Source organism: Candidozyma duobushaemuli, assembly GCF_002926085.2.
Source record: "Candidozyma duobushaemuli strain B09383 chromosome Unknown B_B09383, whole genome shotgun sequence".
Lineage (NCBI taxonomy): Eukaryota > Fungi > Ascomycota > Pichiomycetes > Serinales > Metschnikowiaceae > Candidozyma > Candidozyma duobushaemuli.
The window spans coordinates 1238174-1255790 of NW_020289895.1; the positions used below are offsets into that span (position 1 = coordinate 1238174).

At 47.4% G+C, this 17617-nt stretch overlaps 5 protein-coding genes and 1 non-coding gene across 6 annotated transcripts; 3 read left to right on the forward strand and 3 right to left on the reverse strand. All coding sequences in view use genetic code 12, as the record gives it.

Annotated features, from left to right (window-relative positions):
- Positions 1 to 24: 24 nt before the first annotated feature.
- CXQ87_002022 (putative dephospho-CoA kinase) lies at positions 25 to 756 on the forward strand (the record flags this gene model as incomplete). The annotated part of the gene is made up of 1 exon (XM_025480544.1): positions 25 to 756. One exon carries the CDS (start codon positions 25 to 27, stop codon positions 754 to 756), a length of 732 nt encoding a protein of 243 aa, XP_025334844.1.
- Positions 757 to 789: 33 nt separating this feature from the next.
- Positions 790 to 3809, reverse strand: VPS34 (phosphatidylinositol 3-kinase; the record flags this gene model as incomplete). The annotated part of the gene is made up of 2 exons (XM_025480545.1): positions 790 to 819; positions 894 to 3809. 2 exons carry the CDS (start codon positions 3807 to 3809, stop codon positions 790 to 792), a joined length of 2946 nt encoding a protein of 981 aa, XP_025334845.1.
- Positions 3810 to 4475: 666 nt separating this feature from the next.
- Positions 4476 to 6440, reverse strand: CXQ87_002024 (uncharacterized protein; the record flags this gene model as incomplete). The annotated part of the gene is made up of 1 exon (XM_025480546.1): positions 4476 to 6440. One exon carries the CDS (start codon positions 6438 to 6440, stop codon positions 4476 to 4478), a length of 1965 nt encoding a protein of 654 aa, XP_025334846.1.
- A 3090-nt stretch (positions 6441 to 9530) lies between these two features.
- Positions 9531 to 10637, forward strand: CXQ87_002025 (methionine aminopeptidase; the record flags this gene model as incomplete). Its single annotated transcript, XM_025480547.1, has 1 exon — positions 9531 to 10637. The coding sequence occupies one exon, from the start codon at positions 9531 to 9533 to the stop codon at positions 10635 to 10637; it is 1107 nt and encodes a 368-aa protein (XP_025334847.1).
- A 94-nt stretch (positions 10638 to 10731) lies between these two features.
- On the reverse strand, positions 10732 to 10804 carry CXQ87_002026. Its single transcript has one exon. It is a non-coding gene; the product is annotated as a tRNA-Ala (tRNA).
- Positions 10805 to 13614: 2810 nt separating this feature from the next.
- On the forward strand, positions 13615 to 15327 carry CCT6 (chaperonin-containing T-complex subunit; the record flags this gene model as incomplete). The annotated part of the gene is made up of 1 exon (XM_025480548.1): positions 13615 to 15327. The coding sequence occupies one exon, from the start codon at positions 13615 to 13617 to the stop codon at positions 15325 to 15327; it is 1713 nt and encodes a 570-aa protein (XP_025334848.1).
- Positions 15328 to 17617: the final 2290 nt, after the last annotated feature.

Genomic DNA, 17617 nt, shown 5'->3' on the forward strand with positions numbered 1-17617 from the left:
CTCACTTTGGTTTCTCACCATACCATGCTTGTTATCGGACTCACTGGCGGAATTGCTAGCGGCAAGTCCACTGTATCCAAAGAGTTTGCCGAAAATGGAGTTCCTATTATAGACGCTGACGTCATTGCTCGTCAGGTTGTGGAGCCTGGCAGAAAGGCTTACGAACAAGTTGTGGCTGCTTTCAGTGACGATGTGACTGGATTGGTCGACCCCACAGACGCTTCGCTCAATCGGCCCGCTTTGGGAAAGGCTGTTTTTGGAAAACCAGAAAAACTCAAGATTTTGAACAAAATTGTCCATGGTGCCGTCAAGAAGGAGATGGTCTGGCAGCTTGCTAAGGCCTATGCGGGTGGTCACAAGATGGTCATTTTGGACGTGCCGCTTTTGTTTGAATCTGGTATTCACAGCATTTGCGGTGCCACAGTGACGGTGTTTACAGAAAAAGAAAGGCAGCTCAAGCGTCTTTTGGAGAGAAACCCTGAACTCTCTGAGGAAGACGCCCGCAACAGAATTGAAAGCCAGCTTTCCAATGAAATTAGAAACTATAGAGCCGATATTGTGTTGGACAATAACGGAAGCGTGGGTCAGCTCAAGGAGAACGTCAAGTCTGTCCTTGCTGAGCTTTCACCCAATTGGATCTGGCATTACGCGGACTTGATTCCTCCAATTGGCTTTGCCCTGGCCATATTGACAATGGCTCTTCGTGCTGGCCGTGACTATTACAAGGGAACTATTCCACCCAAGAAGGATAACTAAGCTCTCCAGTACTGTGCCAAACTGTGAAGGGCGTCAATGACAACCGGCAAGAAAGCGTTGACGCTGTCGATGATGAGGTTCTGGAAATGAAGAATCGCCAGCTCCTCGGTCATCTCCAAGGCAAACTTCTCCTCGACCTTCTCCACCGCACGTTTTGGATCGATCTGGATATCAGGTATATTCGCATTCAACATCAACTGGAAGAGATTCAAAATCAAGTTGCTGTTTCTTCTGAGCGTCGTGTACGTGATGAAGCAGTAGTTCTTGAAGATGTTGAAGTTCTCGTGGGTCATTCCGCCCATTCCGTCAACCACTTGGATAGGAAGCTTCATCAATGGTGGGAAAGGCTTGGGGTCTCTACCGAGAATATAGCCAAAATCGGCGTGCCAAAATTTGCCGTTGGGTGAAAGAAGCAAATTATCCAAGTGTCGATCGCCCACACCGAGAAGATAGGTAATAACACAATAACCAGCGCATGACTTCACGTAGTTGTCCATGAGAGTTGGCGAAATGCCTAAATCACTGGAAACAGCATGTTCCTGATCTTGCAGGGGTATGCTATTTTTCTTTTTCCCGAGAACACTCTGTGATTCCGGTTCTTCGTGGTGTAACATTCTGCTGTGAAGTTGGAGGTACCGAAGAATACCATTTGCTGTAGTGGCACTTTGGCTAGGAGCAGCATTGTCATATGTTGCAGATAAAACCGCATCTAGCGTTTCATTGGGCACAAACTGAATGAGACCAGCGACTGGGCTTGTTGCCAAAATCTTGTATGGAGTGAGCTTCAAGTCCAAATTCTCGTTCTTCAAAAGCTGGTCCATGAGGTTGATGATCTGGATGACCAATTGATCCTGACGCAAGTCGTCTCCAATCTTGAACATGAGCAGGTACTTTCCATACTTGTGTTTCTTGGTTCCCCCGAAGATTTGGGAGGAATGCGATGACAACAGGCGTTCCTTGAAGTTGGTTATTGTTTTGAAGGTAATTTTAAGTGGTGCCAAAGAAGACTTGAAAACGGAAGACTCTTCTGGATGGCATCCACAAATGATGACGGATGGATCGAGTGGAAGTGGGAAAGGGTCAGGAAACAGAAGCATTTCATTCAGAGGGTCTGCAAGGTACTCTCTGAGGAACTGGACCTTCTTTGCTGTTGCCTCATTTCTCTTGAATGTTGTTCGAATCTTCTCCACCAAGCTGGTGAGCTTCTTAATAAACGCAATCTGCCTTTTCAAATACTTATACTGTGGCAGTTTGGTCTTTTGACAGAAGGACCTGAGCTTTTCAATATACGTGTTGAGCACAACTCCGTAAATTGCACCATTGACAGCTTTCGACTGAGGAACAACCTCTCCCCCATTGAGCTGGTCCTCATTTTCAACCTTCACATACCAGTAAAAGAAGTTTCCGAGAATACCATTTTCCACTGACCGTTGGAGCAAAAATTTGGCTAGCGGTGCCTTCTCCAAATTAGGGTTTTCTTCAATGACCTCGTACTTGAGTGCCTGAACGAGTTGGAGAAGGTACAACAAAAGCTCATCTGCTGAGGCCAATTTGAGTCTGTCCACTGCAAACTCACGTAGTTTCATGGCCGATTTAAAAATCTTTTCGATTTTTTGCTCCTCTGCTGTGTTGATATCCCTGCTGGTTCCAGAGGTGTCAACCAAACGACGTCTAAGAGCCGCTGTAAGGTTATGAGGATTGAACTGGTTGCTGAGAAGCTCTAGAGCGTCGCCCATATCGATCTTTTCAACGCTCCAGTATGGCAAAATCTCCTTCATTGCATGGTCAAGCTCCTGCTCGTTTTCCCAGTTGAAGCATTTGAAGAATTTGGTCAAGAACTGGCGCTGACTCTGTAGGGGACCTGATATTTGCGATTCGTCGCCCAGATTTTTTGAGAAGTAGTACCTGTACTTCCAAAGAATGCGTTTCTCGTTATCGGCCAAAATGGCGCTCAGTGGTTTTCTCAAGATCTTGCCCAACTCGTCACGGTCCTGCGGTGACGGCTTGACCTCCTTATCTAGCAAGGAGTTGTTGTTGACGCTGGTGGAGAGAATGTTGAATTTTTTCTCAATTGGATCAAGTGGTGCTCTGCGAGTCATGCTTCCTCCTGATTGCCCAGGGACTCCAGCACTTCCAGGAACCGAGGCCTCGCCAGTAGTGTTGAAATTGTGGAGAGTCAGAAAATCAAAGTCAGGGTCGTATAATTTCCGTGGCGTCAAGTCCACAGACGTGAGAACCATGGCACCTGCGTTCTCGGTACCCAATTGCGTCTTGTCAAAATCAGCCTGGGGTAGCATTTCCATGGTAGGAAGCTCATAGGTGATGTCCAGGAATACAATTGGAAGGGAGAAGTTCGGAAGCTCCACGAAAAGATGGTATGGTGCGTCGCCGGGACACGTTTCCTGCTGTTTGAGCTTTTCTGCAATCGGAAGCAGGAGAGAATCTAGCCATGGTTCCTTCTTGAGAGCGCCGTTTTCGTAATTGATCATTCTATCTTCGAGCGGTGTGGTGCAAAATTCGGTTTTATAGTTGACAGCGGGAGAATCCTTGTTAATCGGAACCTTGTAGGTGCCCTTCCTGAGGGACCCGTTTTCATGGTTAAACAAAGAGAGTCTACCTTCCGCAAAGTGGACCGGTTTTGTCTGGACAATCTCAAAAAGCTCAAATCTCAAGTATGCGCTGTAGTCGAGCTGGCTGTAGAGAATCGGGAGCTTCATCACAGCATCCCAGATCCGCCTATTACCCAGAAACTGCCTATACGGCGTCTGGACTGGAGGAATTATGCGATTGTTGTTTCCATCGAGCACCTCCACTTTCACAAACAAGTCTGAGCTTGCCAGGATCTTGGAAAGCACCTGGAAGAGGTCCGGGTTTTTGTATTTTGCGGAGCTGGAGGCGGGTTTGAACTTGTGGGTTGTTTCTAGGGAGCGGATTTTCACGAAAAGGGGGATCAGGAGGTGCTTGGAAAGCCCGAAAGTGGCAGTGTTGGTCGACAGGAGCAGCAGAAGTCCTGCATCTGGCGCCTCCACGGTCTGGGCGCCTCCCTGTGACATTGGGTTAAAGAAGTGGGTGTAGTTGAGATAGTGATAATACTGCACGGATGTAGTTGCAGCCATTCTGGGGACAATTACAAGAGTTGTGATGTTTAGGTAAAAAGACATGGAATCGGTTTATTGTTGTTTGCAATTTATTTTGTCTCCTATGGGAGTTCTGCACATCTAGGGAAAAGTTTAGAAATTGTATAAGCGCTATGACCAAAGAGCGTCTGTGGATCAAGACTTATTTAGTACTATTTCTGAAGTAATTTGACTGAGGTAATCTTAGAACGATCTTAGGTTGGAAAAAAGCCCTGATATTGGATTCAAATGTGTTGTCTGAATTGATCGAATGTGGGTTCATTAAGCTCGTGATTCTGTAATAGAATCAACACCATTCAAATTTACGAAACTTATTAGCAATTGATTTTGAAAACTGTCAATTTTTGACTTATTAAACCTCTAGCTGCCCTTTTTTGACTGGTGAGTCACTGACACTTACAGTTGTCAAAGCAAATACCAGCACTCCATCAGTATAACTGTCCTTTAATTTTATCAAAATCATAGCTAAATATTTCGCCATCCCTACAGCTGCCACTACCAATCCTTATCCTTCCTTGTATATGCTTATTTACTTTTATGCTTCACCGGCACCTCCCAATATATGCTTATTTACGTTATGCCTCAGACGTAACCCCGGGCGTTCTGGCCAAACCAAGTGTACTGGTTTTCCTTCGGCGGCAGCGCCAGGTCGTCATCATCTTCTCCTTCTGATGAACCATCGGCAGAGTCCAGGTCCAAGTTGTAGAACATGGAGGGCGTCTTTTTGAGGCCAATGGGGCGTTGAAGACCAGATGGTTTGGTAGGGTTTGTGTTGCCGTTGCTGGTGGTTCTGGCCGTCCCATTCAAACCCTTATGGGCTCTGATGCCCGAAATACTGCCATTGGCACTTCCGTTAGCGCTGCTGTTGATGCTGTTATCTGTGCTGTTTTCGCCGTTTTCACGCTCGAACTTCTGGTTAAGCACGGACGGAATGAGCTTGACGGAGTTGCCCCTGGCACGGTTGGGGACCACAGGGGAGCCCAGAAGAACCCGTTTTGGCGTGACGTCCCGTTTCTCCTGGTTGAACGAGAGCGAGAATTTGTGGACTTCCGAATCCGACAGCTCGTCTGAGGAGTTCTCCTTGATCTTGCCGAAACTGGGCGTCTGGGCCCTCTTTCTCTGCAACGATCTGATCCGCAGAAGTCTGCTGATGACTTCGCCCATATTACTGGAATGCTGGCTTCCGTCACCATCGAGATCAGAAAAATCTCTAGGTGACAAGGAGCCACCAGAGAGTACCAGGGGCCCCATCCCCTGTTCTGACAGCGAGTTGTTGTGTGAATATGCATTGCGCTGCAACAGAGCAAGGTTGACGTGGGAGTTGACTTTGGAGTTCAAGAAATGCACGGGGATATCGGACGCCAGCGAGTACCGGAGCTTGAAAGGGCGCTGGATCTCGTCGTTGGAATTAAGCTTGACGAGATCAATGACAGAATTTGTACGTGTGGGCTCCGAGTTTGGCGAAACTTCGGGCGAAATGGGATGCGTGGGTGGGTTGGAGAGGTCAAAAGCCTTCTTGAACGCCTCGTCGTTCATCACCTTGAGCTTGAACTCGGATTTGACCTGGAATTTGTTCGAATCCAGGGCGTTCCAGTTGCGTGCCGTGGGACACAAGAGGTTTTTGGCCAAGTTGGGTCTTTGCACGTTATTGGCGGAGTTTTCAACCCTGAACGAGGGCCGAGGCGCCAGCAGCTCCTGGTTGGGCAATTTCAAGCCGCCAAAGCCAATGGCGGGGTACTGCTTGTTTTCGTCTAGCTCGTTCTTCTTGATGAAATTCAGCTTGTAGACGACGATGTCATTTTCGAGGTTTAGCGTGGAGTCGATGTCCTCGTAATGCAAGAGCTGTAAGCAGTCACGCTTGAGGGTCCAGACGTCGTTCTCCCTCCTGGCGTAGTTGATTGTGGATTCCGGGATCTCCTCGAAGATCGGGTGGTTGATGAAGTAAGACATGAAGTGGTTGATCAGGTAGCCGTGGCCAACGACAATGACCAAGTCTTCGTTGTTCACATGCACGGGTTTGTCGTAGGTGGCCATGAGCTTCTTGAAGTACGTTTTGCAGCGGTCAGCGTAGTCCCTATAACTGAGACCAGGCTCATTCCAGGGCCCTAGCGTTGTGGTGGGACGGAAGTTCAGCACACACCGCCTGTTCTCCAAGATCTTCACGTTGGGCGTGTACATGTCGTACGCTTCGCTCAGCTCCGTGTAAGGAGGGGTGTTCTTCATTCTGTCGTGGAGCCATTCCAGTAGGGCAAAATCACAGAGCATGTTGAACTTGAGGCGTGTTTCAGGCACCTCTTTTTGAAGCGCCAGCACCACCAAATCCGCCGTCTGGCAGCACCGCAAGTAAGGCAGGAAATGCACATACACGTTGCGTTTTGGTTTCAGAAACTGACACACTTGTGCTATGTCACGAGCCACCCTTGAGGCTTCACCCACAGCAGATACCGAAACCGAGGGATCGTAGGGTTTGTAGTCATGGTAAAGGGGAGGATTATTTAAGGAGGCATGGTCTGCCCGCGTTGCGTGGCGAAGGAAGACTAGCTCCATGGAAAAAGGGTGAGTTTGTGGAGGAGTTATAGTTTGAAGAGTGATGTAATGGAGAGGTCCGGGAGCAGGCAGAGCGCTGTGTGCAGGACAAAATGGTCCCTCCTCAAAATCTCTGTTTTTTTTCTACGCTGGGGGGCTTACCGGGCTTCGGTGGGGTACGCGTGTGTGGAGACGGGTCAGGGCTGTAGTGCTGATGTAGAGGGATTGAGTCTGGAGCTGCGGGGTTCGGGATTTGGTGAGATTTTGCAAAAACACGAAATTGTGGATTTTCTCTGAATCGGGCCTGTCGATTGGGAAAAAAACTAAATGGGCATGATTGCCATCTCCGAAACTACATTACTTGCCTTTTGTGAGCGGATCTGGGCCGGCTTTTGTGGAAATCAATGGGGCATTTCTGCTGACCAAGCCACGACATTTTAGAGAGATATAATGTCGCGTCTTGTTTTTGCTTATATCTTGGGCGCTACAGGGGCTACAAAAAAACGAATTACACCGCTGAAATCAGAAGATTTCGCTCTATCAAGTGGTGTAGTCCATTTGTATGCAGCGTCGCTGGGTGCCGAAATTCCGGGTCCCTAGAACGACATCGTCTTCTCACCGTTGTGGTTCCTTCACATTTGCCTCTTTCATGTGCAGCCGTTGCGCTACACGTCAAATATGCGCTTTCACGTTCTCGATATTTTCGGCACACCTTGACCGGCCCGTAAAGCCAGATTTTGAAAAAAGCTATAAATTCAATTCCTCAAACTACGTTTCAACTAAAAAACAGCTTCCACTAGGTTGCTGGTGGCTGGGGGTAAAAAAAGCTCCCTCGGTTTCCGCCCCTCTCCTGCATATAAGCCACCAAAAAGATGCTCACACAAAGCCCCATCAGTGCTTCACTGCAACAGGAACAGGCCATATCACCTGATAAAGTCTCCTGATAGCGCGTCACCCGGGACCGCCCGGATCAGAAAATCTGGCCTATTTTTAGAAATTCCTTTAAATACTAATACTTTTCATCCACCGATGAGCAAGAGCTGTCAAATGACCATCCTGTATGCCTCGCCACGTCATTGTAGGCAGTGGGAGAATGTGGGAACAAGCGATCGCGGGGATTATGTGCAGGACCCCACTATTTGTAGTTGCAAAACATTAAGTAATTTCCTTCACACACCGTCAGTAACAAGTCAATTTTAGCCGACAGGGGACCCTAACACGTAGACCATTAGTAGACCTAGTGTGATTCCTGTACATAGAACCGGTTTTTCCCCAGCAATCAGCCTCCTAGCGCTTGCTACTACTTTGTGGGGAAAAAACACAGCTCTACACAGTGCTTGATTTGATCGATCTGATGAAATTTCATCTTGCTGTGGGGTGCAGCAGGTTTACGTTTGCTGAGGCTGCTTAGTGAGTGGATATATTTTCTCAAAACGGAAGGAGTTTCGGTGATTGCGATGACGTCAGACTTTTTCACCGTGGAGAATTGCTGAAAAACAACACATCACTCTTCAGGCACCACGTCTTAAACGCATGTAAGTCTTATCGCCAAAAACTGGAGATACTTGGGGGTGGCTTATATATTTGCTGTTGCTGGTCTGAGTCTGAATCAGGTCTTGTAGGAAACCTGTGCACCAGGTGAAGCTAGTGGGAGTTTATCTGATTGGCGCAATCAGAGAAAGTTTAGGTTAGGTCTCATTGCATTGAACTGCTCCCAAAAGCAAGTTATTAAACCTTATTCGACATGTCGATTTAAATTTGTCACGTGAAGTGTCACGTGACCGATCAACACTTTTGTGAGACCTCTTCCTCTTATCAATGCACAAGATGAACCACGATCTTTCTGCAGAACAAGTCCAGATCCTCAAAACCCAGTGTCTCCAAGGTATGCATTATCCCTATTCTTCTCCAAAATCATTCTAACCGCAGCACGTGACTTCTCTTACTCCCCATACTCCAAGTTTCGGTAAGTACCGCATCACACCACCCAAAAACACGTACTAACTCCAGCGTTGGATGTGCCATTCTCACGAAAAAAGGCTCCATAGTCACCGGTGCCAATGTTGAAAATGCCCTGTATGGTGCAGGCATTTGTGCTGAACGAACAGCCATCACCAGATGCATAATGGAAGGTTCTAAGGAGCTTCAAGCTATAGCAATTCTGGGTGATTCCGCCGAGCCAATCAGTCCTTGTGGAATTTGCCGTCAATTCATTCGAGAATTTGCTCCGAAGGTGCCTATTTTTATGTTTTCGGGAAAGAATGATGATATGGTGTGCAAGACCTTGGAGGAGCTTCTTCCCATGAGTTTTGGACCTGAGCAGTTACAGTAGGCGGGAGAGATTTGAAATTGCATGATGGTTGAAGGGAGGAGACATTGAGCGGGGTGATTATAGATCAAGAAGAATTGATGGTAGGCTCGATCGTCAGGTGGTGTTCAGGAGATTGTGCGGAGACTAGGGTGCAATTCGGGAAAGAAAGCATTTAAATATTGAAGTGCTTACGGCTGCTATCTCGGGAAATTGCATAAGTGGAGAATCTCGGATCTTTGTTGGTCGAGACAGATAGTCTTTTAGTGCCTAGGTATACCATGATTTGAAGGGCCCTTAAAATCTTGAGTCGTGAAGCTCAAGGCATAATTGGCGCATCTGGCGGGCTACTAACCCTGTTGAACAGGACCTTCTAATTTGATTTGACGGTATCGTATCGAATTCAAAGAACGACTCTGGCAGCCAAATGAGACGGAATCTTCAGCTCACAATCAAGATTTAACCCCGCAAAATTAGTCTCGTTGATACCACCTGCTGAAAACTTTTTACCTTGCTTCAACCTATTGCTTTCATGGAAAACACGCTTCTGCATGAAGAGATCTGGTGGCTGCAAAACCATAAAGTCGCCCCAATCCATAAAACCCCGATATTTGGAAATTTCGAAGTTTTCCAGCTCCGAAAAAAAAAAATCAAAAAGTCGTCATCCCTACAAATTTAAGCATATCATCGTCCTTCAAGAAACTCCGGATTCCTAGCTCCACACCCGTGCACCATCACCAACTTCCTCACGAGATGAGTTTTTCACCACCGAATTTCCCCAGAACTTCTAGAAACCACTCATAATGGCCGTTTGTGCAGCACCTACATGTGGTAACGAAACGGAGTCACAGCTCAAATGCCCTGTTTGTCTTAAGGGCCTGGTGGAGTCAGTTTTTTGCAACCAGACATGTTTCAGAGCCGGCTGGGCCGTTCACAAAGCCGTCCATCCAGCCGAGGACGGAAAGGAATTTGATCCTTTTCCAAACTTTACTTATACTGGTCCGTTGAGACCAGCGTACCCATTGCTGCCTCGGAGACCAGTGCTCAAGGATATCAAAAAGCCCGATTACGCTCAGCATGGAAAACCAATCAGCGAGATGAAAAACGACAGAACAGGCAAAATCACCATCTTGCAGGAGCACGAAATCAACAAAATGCGCAAGGTGGGCAAGATCTCGAGGGCTATTATTGACAAGGTTGCATCTCACATCAAGCCCGGTGTCACTACTGACGAGCTTGACGCCATTTTGCATAAGGAGTGTTTGGCCAGGGGAGCATACCCATCTCCTCTCAATTACTACAACTTCCCCAAGTCCGTGTGCACGTCTGTGAACGAAGTCATTTGTCACGGTATTCCTGACCAGCGTAAACTTGAAGACGGAGACATTCTCAACTTGGACGTTACGATATACTTGTACGGCTACCACTCGGATCTTAATGAAACCTACTATGTGGGTGACAAAGCCAAGTGCGACCCTGACACCGTCAGATTGGTGGAAACTACAAGAGAAGCGTTGGACTTGGCAATTGCCAAGGTTAAGCCAGGTTTGATTTTCCGTGAGTTGGGATCGGTGATTGAGGAGCATGCTACCAAAAACGGCTGTTCTGTTGTCAGAACCTACTGTGGCCACGGTATCAACTCGTTGTTCCACTGTCAGCCTAACATTCCACATTACGCCAAAAACAAGGCTATCGGTATTGCCAAGCCAGGCATGGTTTTCACCATTGAGCCCATGCTTTGCCTTGGCACGCATAGGGACTTGACCTGGCCCGACGGATGGACGGCTGCTACCCAGGACGGTAAATATTCTGCTCAATTCGAGCACATGTTGTTGGTTACAGAAGATGGATGCGAGGTTTTGACTGCCAGAAACGACGACTCGCCAGGTGGTGCGGTGAAGAGGATATAATGGGGTGTTTAGATATGCACGATGATAGACGACGAGAAGTAGTGTTTTAATTTGTAAAAAAAAAAAGGAATATGGGCACTTTTGGGTGCAAAAATGGACGAGTCCGGATTCGAACCGGAGACCTTTCGCATGCTAAGCGAACGCGCTACCAACTACGCCACACGCCCAGTGTACACAATTGAGCACGCAGGTTTAATAAGTTCGTTACCTACAGAAGGCTATTTTTTGACATTTTGAGGTCAAAATTAGCTCATTTTTGACTTTGTATGTTCATTAGGCTGAATTGTAGCTTTCAACTCCAAAAAAAAAATTCTCAAGGAGCTAGAGCGTTTTTAATATCGTACCACTCTATCTTCCTACAAATGGCACGTAGATTAGCCAAAATCATCTTGCAAAGACATTGTGAGTGCCCAAACAAGCTACAGTTTATTCTCAAGCAATTAAGAGTGTTCTAATGTAGAATAATCCCTAGATTCGCTGAAAAGCATCTGCGGTGTGACTGACCATAGAACAAACTCGACCATAATTTGGCACATCCTGAAACAGTACAATGCCTAGTTACGTTTTTCGAATCGAAGGTTTGGTTTGACACTGTGGAAAATTACTGGTAATAGTGCAATACGACCTCAAACTAATGCATGCATTTTCAATCACTATAACCCTCCATGAGCTGTCTCCACTGAACAGCTGAAAACTTCTAAAGCGTCCTCTTAATTTAATAATCGATAAAAAAAATTTCATGTGAAGTTCATCGTTGATAGAAACCTTCCAGGTGTACATGTTGAAGGGTTCACTTAGACATTTTGAGAAATCCACCGCAAGTAACTCCACTATCCTTCATGCACCACGGTCGTAAATTCACGTCTCTGAACAAGAAATTTTAGCCCGTGCCCCTTTTTCGGACGTGACGCAAGGAAATAATATCAAAAATATTATGGCCATGTCGACGTCAAATGCATCGAGAATGGTGTGGTGCAGGATTTTGCAGCCGTCAATATACCCCACAGACCTCACCTGTCTTTACATTGTAAGAGACTCTCATGTGTCATAAGACCTTACCGTCAAGCGACCAACAAGGGAAAATGGCATATGCACTTCTGCTAATAAAACGAAAAGATTAAGGCTTTCAATAATAATGGTAAAATTTTTAAAAAACTATTTATAACTTCCATTCCTGAAAAAAAGGCATTCTGGGCACCCCTTGAAGTGACTTCTCCTCCTAGAGCCCTGCCGAATCCGATAGTGCGGAGCGGCATTTTATATGCACTCCTTTAAATCTCCGAAGTATAAATCCGCGCGTTTTCCCTGATTTGAAAAGTTGGGGGTTCTTGGTTGATTCCCCCCTGGCATCAGGTGACAAAATGCAAAGCAAGATCACCGGTATGCTAATTGGCCGATTGGCCTAACGTGGCCCCCAGTGGCAAAAATCGCCTGCTAACCCAGATAAAACCCAGAATCGCCTGCTATGGCGCAAATCTTCAGGGCTCATAACCTCCAAATAAAGTCCCCAGCGGCAAACACAAGAAATAAATTCATCAGAATTGAATGTTTTAACAAAAGTCCCGGCTTAGGGCATCAACGAGCAAATCGTGTTGACTGTACAACAACATGTCCACGAAGCTTAAAATTGTCAGAAATACCTCGAGATAGCCAATTGATCTAGTGAATCGATTCGTCCGTGGTACAAATTTACCAAAACACAGAGAGAATGGTTTACCTCCTGTTTGCTAACACAAAGATAACATACTACCAAGAATCCTCAAAGAAGGTCGTCGTGGAAGTGTCTAACCAACAGCTTTTTGAAAAGGTCGGTTTCTACATATAGTTTTTTTTCCTTTCAATATAGTGTAACTTCCAAACTCGCTGTAGACAATTGTAGAATGCGAAGGCCTTATGGTTCAGCTAAGACAGCATTCTGATGATTTAGGCTGTTCAGAATTATTTTCTCTTCGATATCATTCAAGTCAATGTTGGTAGATCTTAATTGTAACAGCGATTATCGAGAGTTCACTGGTTGAAGTTGTTCAAGTTGCAAACAAACGAATTTCCAGAATATCTTGAGAAAGTTAGTAGATCATCGTGATTTTACAGTTCAGGAGTGGTATTGTTCAATTTGAGCGAAAACCACAAAGACATTAAAAAATCATGGGAGGTATAAACTGAAAATTTGACGCTCTTAATGCCTTGAATCACAACCAAAATAGTTAGTCTTCGAATTTCGGGAAGAAAATTTGCCTAATATATCAATCTACAGAACAGTCTTCTGGTTGCAAATTGTATGGGTGCGAATCAATAGGTATGACGATCTGAAACCACTTTTCACCAAATGTCATTCAGGTGTTTTTTCTCATCCAAGATAAAGAGCTTCGAATTCAGATCTAAATAAATTGCGTCACCGTTTTTTAGAATAATGGTTCAACTAACATGTTTTAGAAACTTGTGAACATTTATCTCACCAGCGCAAGTACATCACAGAAAGCCATGTAGAGGCTGAACGAAGCGATTACTTTCATACTCTTTTTTTTTTTTTTTTTTTCTTAATTATAAGGATATCTCGGAATAGAAATATCCTCGTTGCTCTACCCATATCCAAATCACGACCATCCTTCGACAAGCCCAATGCCCCACATACCTTTACGACAAAGGAAAAACCCCAAAACTTGAACCTAAATATCGCAAAGAAAGCATTTTCCCCTTCACCTCCCCAATCAATTCCTTTCCATCAATGCAATTCTAAACCCTTCCATGGACCCTGGGACACGTCCTGCACACACCACACACCATCACCACCAACAACCCCTTCAACGACGCCGTCAATTCCCATAAATTTTTTATTAGACCAAATAATTCAATCCTTTGAGGCCAACTACCCTCCCGGCAAAACTTCTCTGCCCCCGCTTCATTCCAAAACTAGGACCCACCTCGGTCACGTGCGCACCATAAGAAAAAAAATCACCACCGAACAGAAACCACCACCATGTCTTCGTCGATCCAGCTCCTCAACCCGAAGGCCGAGTCCTTGAGACGCCTGCAGGCACTCCAGGTGAACATCGCCGCCGCCCAGGGCCTCCAGCAGGTTTTGGCGTCCAACTTGGGCCCCAAAGGCACCCTAAAGTTGCTTGTGGATGGATCAGGTAACCTCAAGTTGACCAAAGACGGAAAGGTTTTGCTTACGGAAATGCAGATCCAACACCCCACGGCGGTCATGATTGCACGTGCCGCTACCGCCCAGGACGAGATCACCGGTGACGGAACGTCCACTGTGGTGTTGTTGGTGGGTGAATTGTTGAAACAGGCTGAGAGGTTTATCTCTGAGGGAGTGCACCCTCGTGTGCTTGTGGATGGATTTGAAATCGCCAGAGAGGCTTCTTTGAAGTACTTGGACAGCTTCAAGACCACGCCCGAGCTGTTTGACAGGGAGTTTTTGTTGCAGGTTGCCAAATCGCTGGTGGCTACGAAAGTGACTTCTGACATCACTGATGTGTTGGCGCCGATCGTGACGGACTCTGTTTTGGCCGTCTCCGGCGACGACGTGGCCAGAAACAACTTGGACCTCCACATGGTCGAGATCATGACGATGCAGCACGGACACGCCAGAGACACCTCTTTCATCAAGGGACTTGTTTTGGACCACGGCGCCCGCCACCCGGACATGCCCCGTGTGGTGAACAACGCGTACGTGTTGATTTTGAACGTGTCGTTGGAGTACGAGAAGACGGAGGTGAACTCTGGCTTTTTTTACTCGACGGCTGAACAGAGAGAGAAATTGGTGGCTTCCGAGCGTCAGTTCGTGGACGCCAAGCTCAAGAAGATCGTGGACTTGAAGAACGAGGTATGTGGCTTGAACGGCGACGCCGGCTTTGTCATCATCAACCAGAAGGGTATCGACCCCATGTCGTTGGACGTTTTGGCAAAGAACAACATTCTTGCCTTGCGTCGTGCCAAGAGAAGAAACATGGAGCGTTTGCAATTGATCGTGGGCGGAGAGGCCCAGAATTCCGTCGACGACTTGTCGCCAGAGATCTTGGGTCGTGCTGGTAGGGTCTACGAAGAGAGTATTGGAGAGGACAAATTCACCCACATCACCGAGTGCCCTGAATCCAGATCTGCCACGATTCTCATCAAGGGCTCTGCTGCTCACGAGTTGCAGCAGACCAAGGACGCTGTTCGTGACGGTTTAAGAGCTGTTGCCAATGTGATCAAGGACGAGTCCATTGTGCCAGGTGGAGGCGCCTACTTTATGAGCTGCAACCAGCACCTTCTTGCCAGCGAGACGGGTATCCTTAGAGGCCGCAACAAGCCTGGTATCCAGGCGTTTGCCGAGGCGCTTTTGGTTGTACCCAAGACGTTGAGCTCCAACGCCGGTTTGGACTCGTTGGAGACCATTTCCTCTTGCCAGGATGAAATTGCCGAAGGCCACCAGGTCGGCATCGACCTCACGTCGGGCGAGCCCATGGACCCAGCGCTTGAAGGCGTGTGGGACTCGTTCAGAGTGTTGAGAAACGCCATTTCGTCCGCTACAGGCATCGCATCCAATCTTTTGTTATGTGACGAGCTTTTGAAGGCGGGTAAGTCGTCGTTGAAGGGCCAGGGCGGTGGTGGTCTGCCCCAGGGAATGCCACAAGGAATGCCTCAAGGAATGCCTCAAGGAATGCCCCAGGGGATGCCCCAAGGGATGCCTATGATGTAGTGACGAATATGGGAATGTATATATAGAGCCGACTAATACCACTGGCACGAAGGCTTTGTAGAGATGCGGGAAGCACCCGATCGGGACATGCGCTGAACAAGCGTGGTGTTAGTTTCGTCCAGGCATGCTCTAGACTTTTACAATTGTGCTTCTTGAAAGCAGGGAAAATGCAATCTTTGCAGAGAAGGAAACAGGCTTGGCCTACATTGACGGGAATACCTTTTCAAGAGGTTTTTCGTTGCATGTGCAGCTTCGGGATCTGAAAGGGGATCTGTAGATCGGCGGCTAAAGTTGCAGAGACCGTGTTGGACGTTGAGATACGGTGTCGTAGTGGAGGTGTTTCGGGCAAAAATTGTGTTTCGGGCAATTTTGTGTTTTGAATTTCGTGGAGGTTGTCGAATCCGAATGCCTTGGCAAACGGCGACCAGGAAGGCCGCTTACGAAAAAAAAAAAAAAAAAAAAAAAAAAATGCCCCGGCACATGTAAGCCACCTTGGAGGATCTGAAATATGTAGGGTTCGTATGATCATCTTGAGAAGCACAACACACCAGCGCCGCTACAAACAACAACTGTGGACCAAACCGAATTCGGTGATTAGCCCAGCAATTCGTTTCACTTCCCGTGCTCCACAGCAGGAGGTGTGTTCGAAAGCCCCGTAAACGTCAAAGCAGCGAACATGCACGGAGGGCTAAATGGGCCCAACATCGACCACCTTTTTTTCCCCGAGTCCAAATAGTGTTTCTGCACCCGCCGCCCCACGTCATCGGAAACCGTGAATTTCATCCAGCGTTCCGGCACTGGGTCTGTATAGCCGATGACATCACGGCGGCTTGAGTGAGGAATGACTACGGATGCATTGCAGCCGTGCGATCCGAAAGCTTTCAAGGCGAGGAATTTACGAGGACGGGATTGTGCCGGGACAAGAGCCGTGGTTCCGTAAATGAGAAGTTGGAAATGTAGGGGTGGTGATTTTGCTGCTTGTAGCCCGAACCAGGGGGCGGTTTCACTGAAAACGTGCCTCCAAAGCGCCGTATATGCGAAAAATTGGCGTGCTTTGGCACAGCAGAAAGGGTGCAAATGCATTTTCGAGGCGCCGAAACAAAACATGCGTTTTAGTCCCCCGACATAACACGAGCAACGCCAGGGTCCACCGGCCAGGAGGTCGATTCGAAGAGGCTGTTCGAGGGTTGAGCGGCTTTTAAAGAGACTTTGAGAGCGGCTTTTAGAGAGACTTTGAGAGATCTCAAGATGGTAAGATGGGAGGAAGGATTTGCGCTGGGACAATTTGGGCAGTGACCGGCTCATGGCAGTGACGCTAATGGCCAAGAGACGGCGGACAAGATACGAGTAAGTTTCAGCGTAGCAGGTTCTCGAGGGTTTTAGACGATTTGGGCAGCATCGAGGGAAGAAGCTTTCGAGAAGAGAAGCTTTCGACAGAAGGAGCTTTAGCCTCTGAAAATAAACGCCAGCAATGTACCCAAAATAACACCTCCGTGCTGAGCCACATGCAAAGCAAAAAGTCACAGTCGGAGACCCTTGTGTGACGCAAATTAGCCCCACGATCTAGAAAATATTTTGCTCTTCCAGCCCCAAAGTGGCTAATGCCAGAGAAGGAAAAATAGCGTGCGAGATTACCACTGCCCGGTCTCCATTGTTCTATTGTTCCAGCTTAGCCGGTGCCTGCGTCAGCTAAAACGTGCTAAGTCAGCTTTTCTGCTTCTGCGCCACTTACAATGGACGGAAAAACCCTCCGTTGGAGGGGAACTTTCGCAGACACTAGGTGGAGAAGACGGGCTAAAACAATGGGGCATTATAAGAAGAACAATGGGCTGGAAAATCCCGAGTCGCTAGATTTTCGACGCCCCAAAAGACGCCCTTACTCTCGGGATGACCTCATCGAAGAAGCACACCCAATCCCACGGTTGCGAGTTTCCACATGCTAGTAGTGAAGGCGTGACGCTCGGCTTCAATTCCAAAAAATCCAAACCTTATTCGCTTAGATCTGCGTGGAAGCTTCCCGACAGTCATTGTTCTGCTACTATGACGCCCGATAGAGGCAGACGGGTTCAACCTACCGCTGCGGAGGATGACCCGGTGGCGGGGCACTGTGGCGCATAGAATTTTTCCGGGCGGTCCGCTGAAAACAATACAAGATTTCTTGCTATCTCTATGGCTGCAAAAAGAGGGAAAAAAAGGCCGCCCTGGTCTGCGGGGCCCTGGGAAGGCGGGCATTATTTCCCAAATCCTATGTTGCCAGTGCCTTGCGGCTCAATAGCCGATATAACCCATT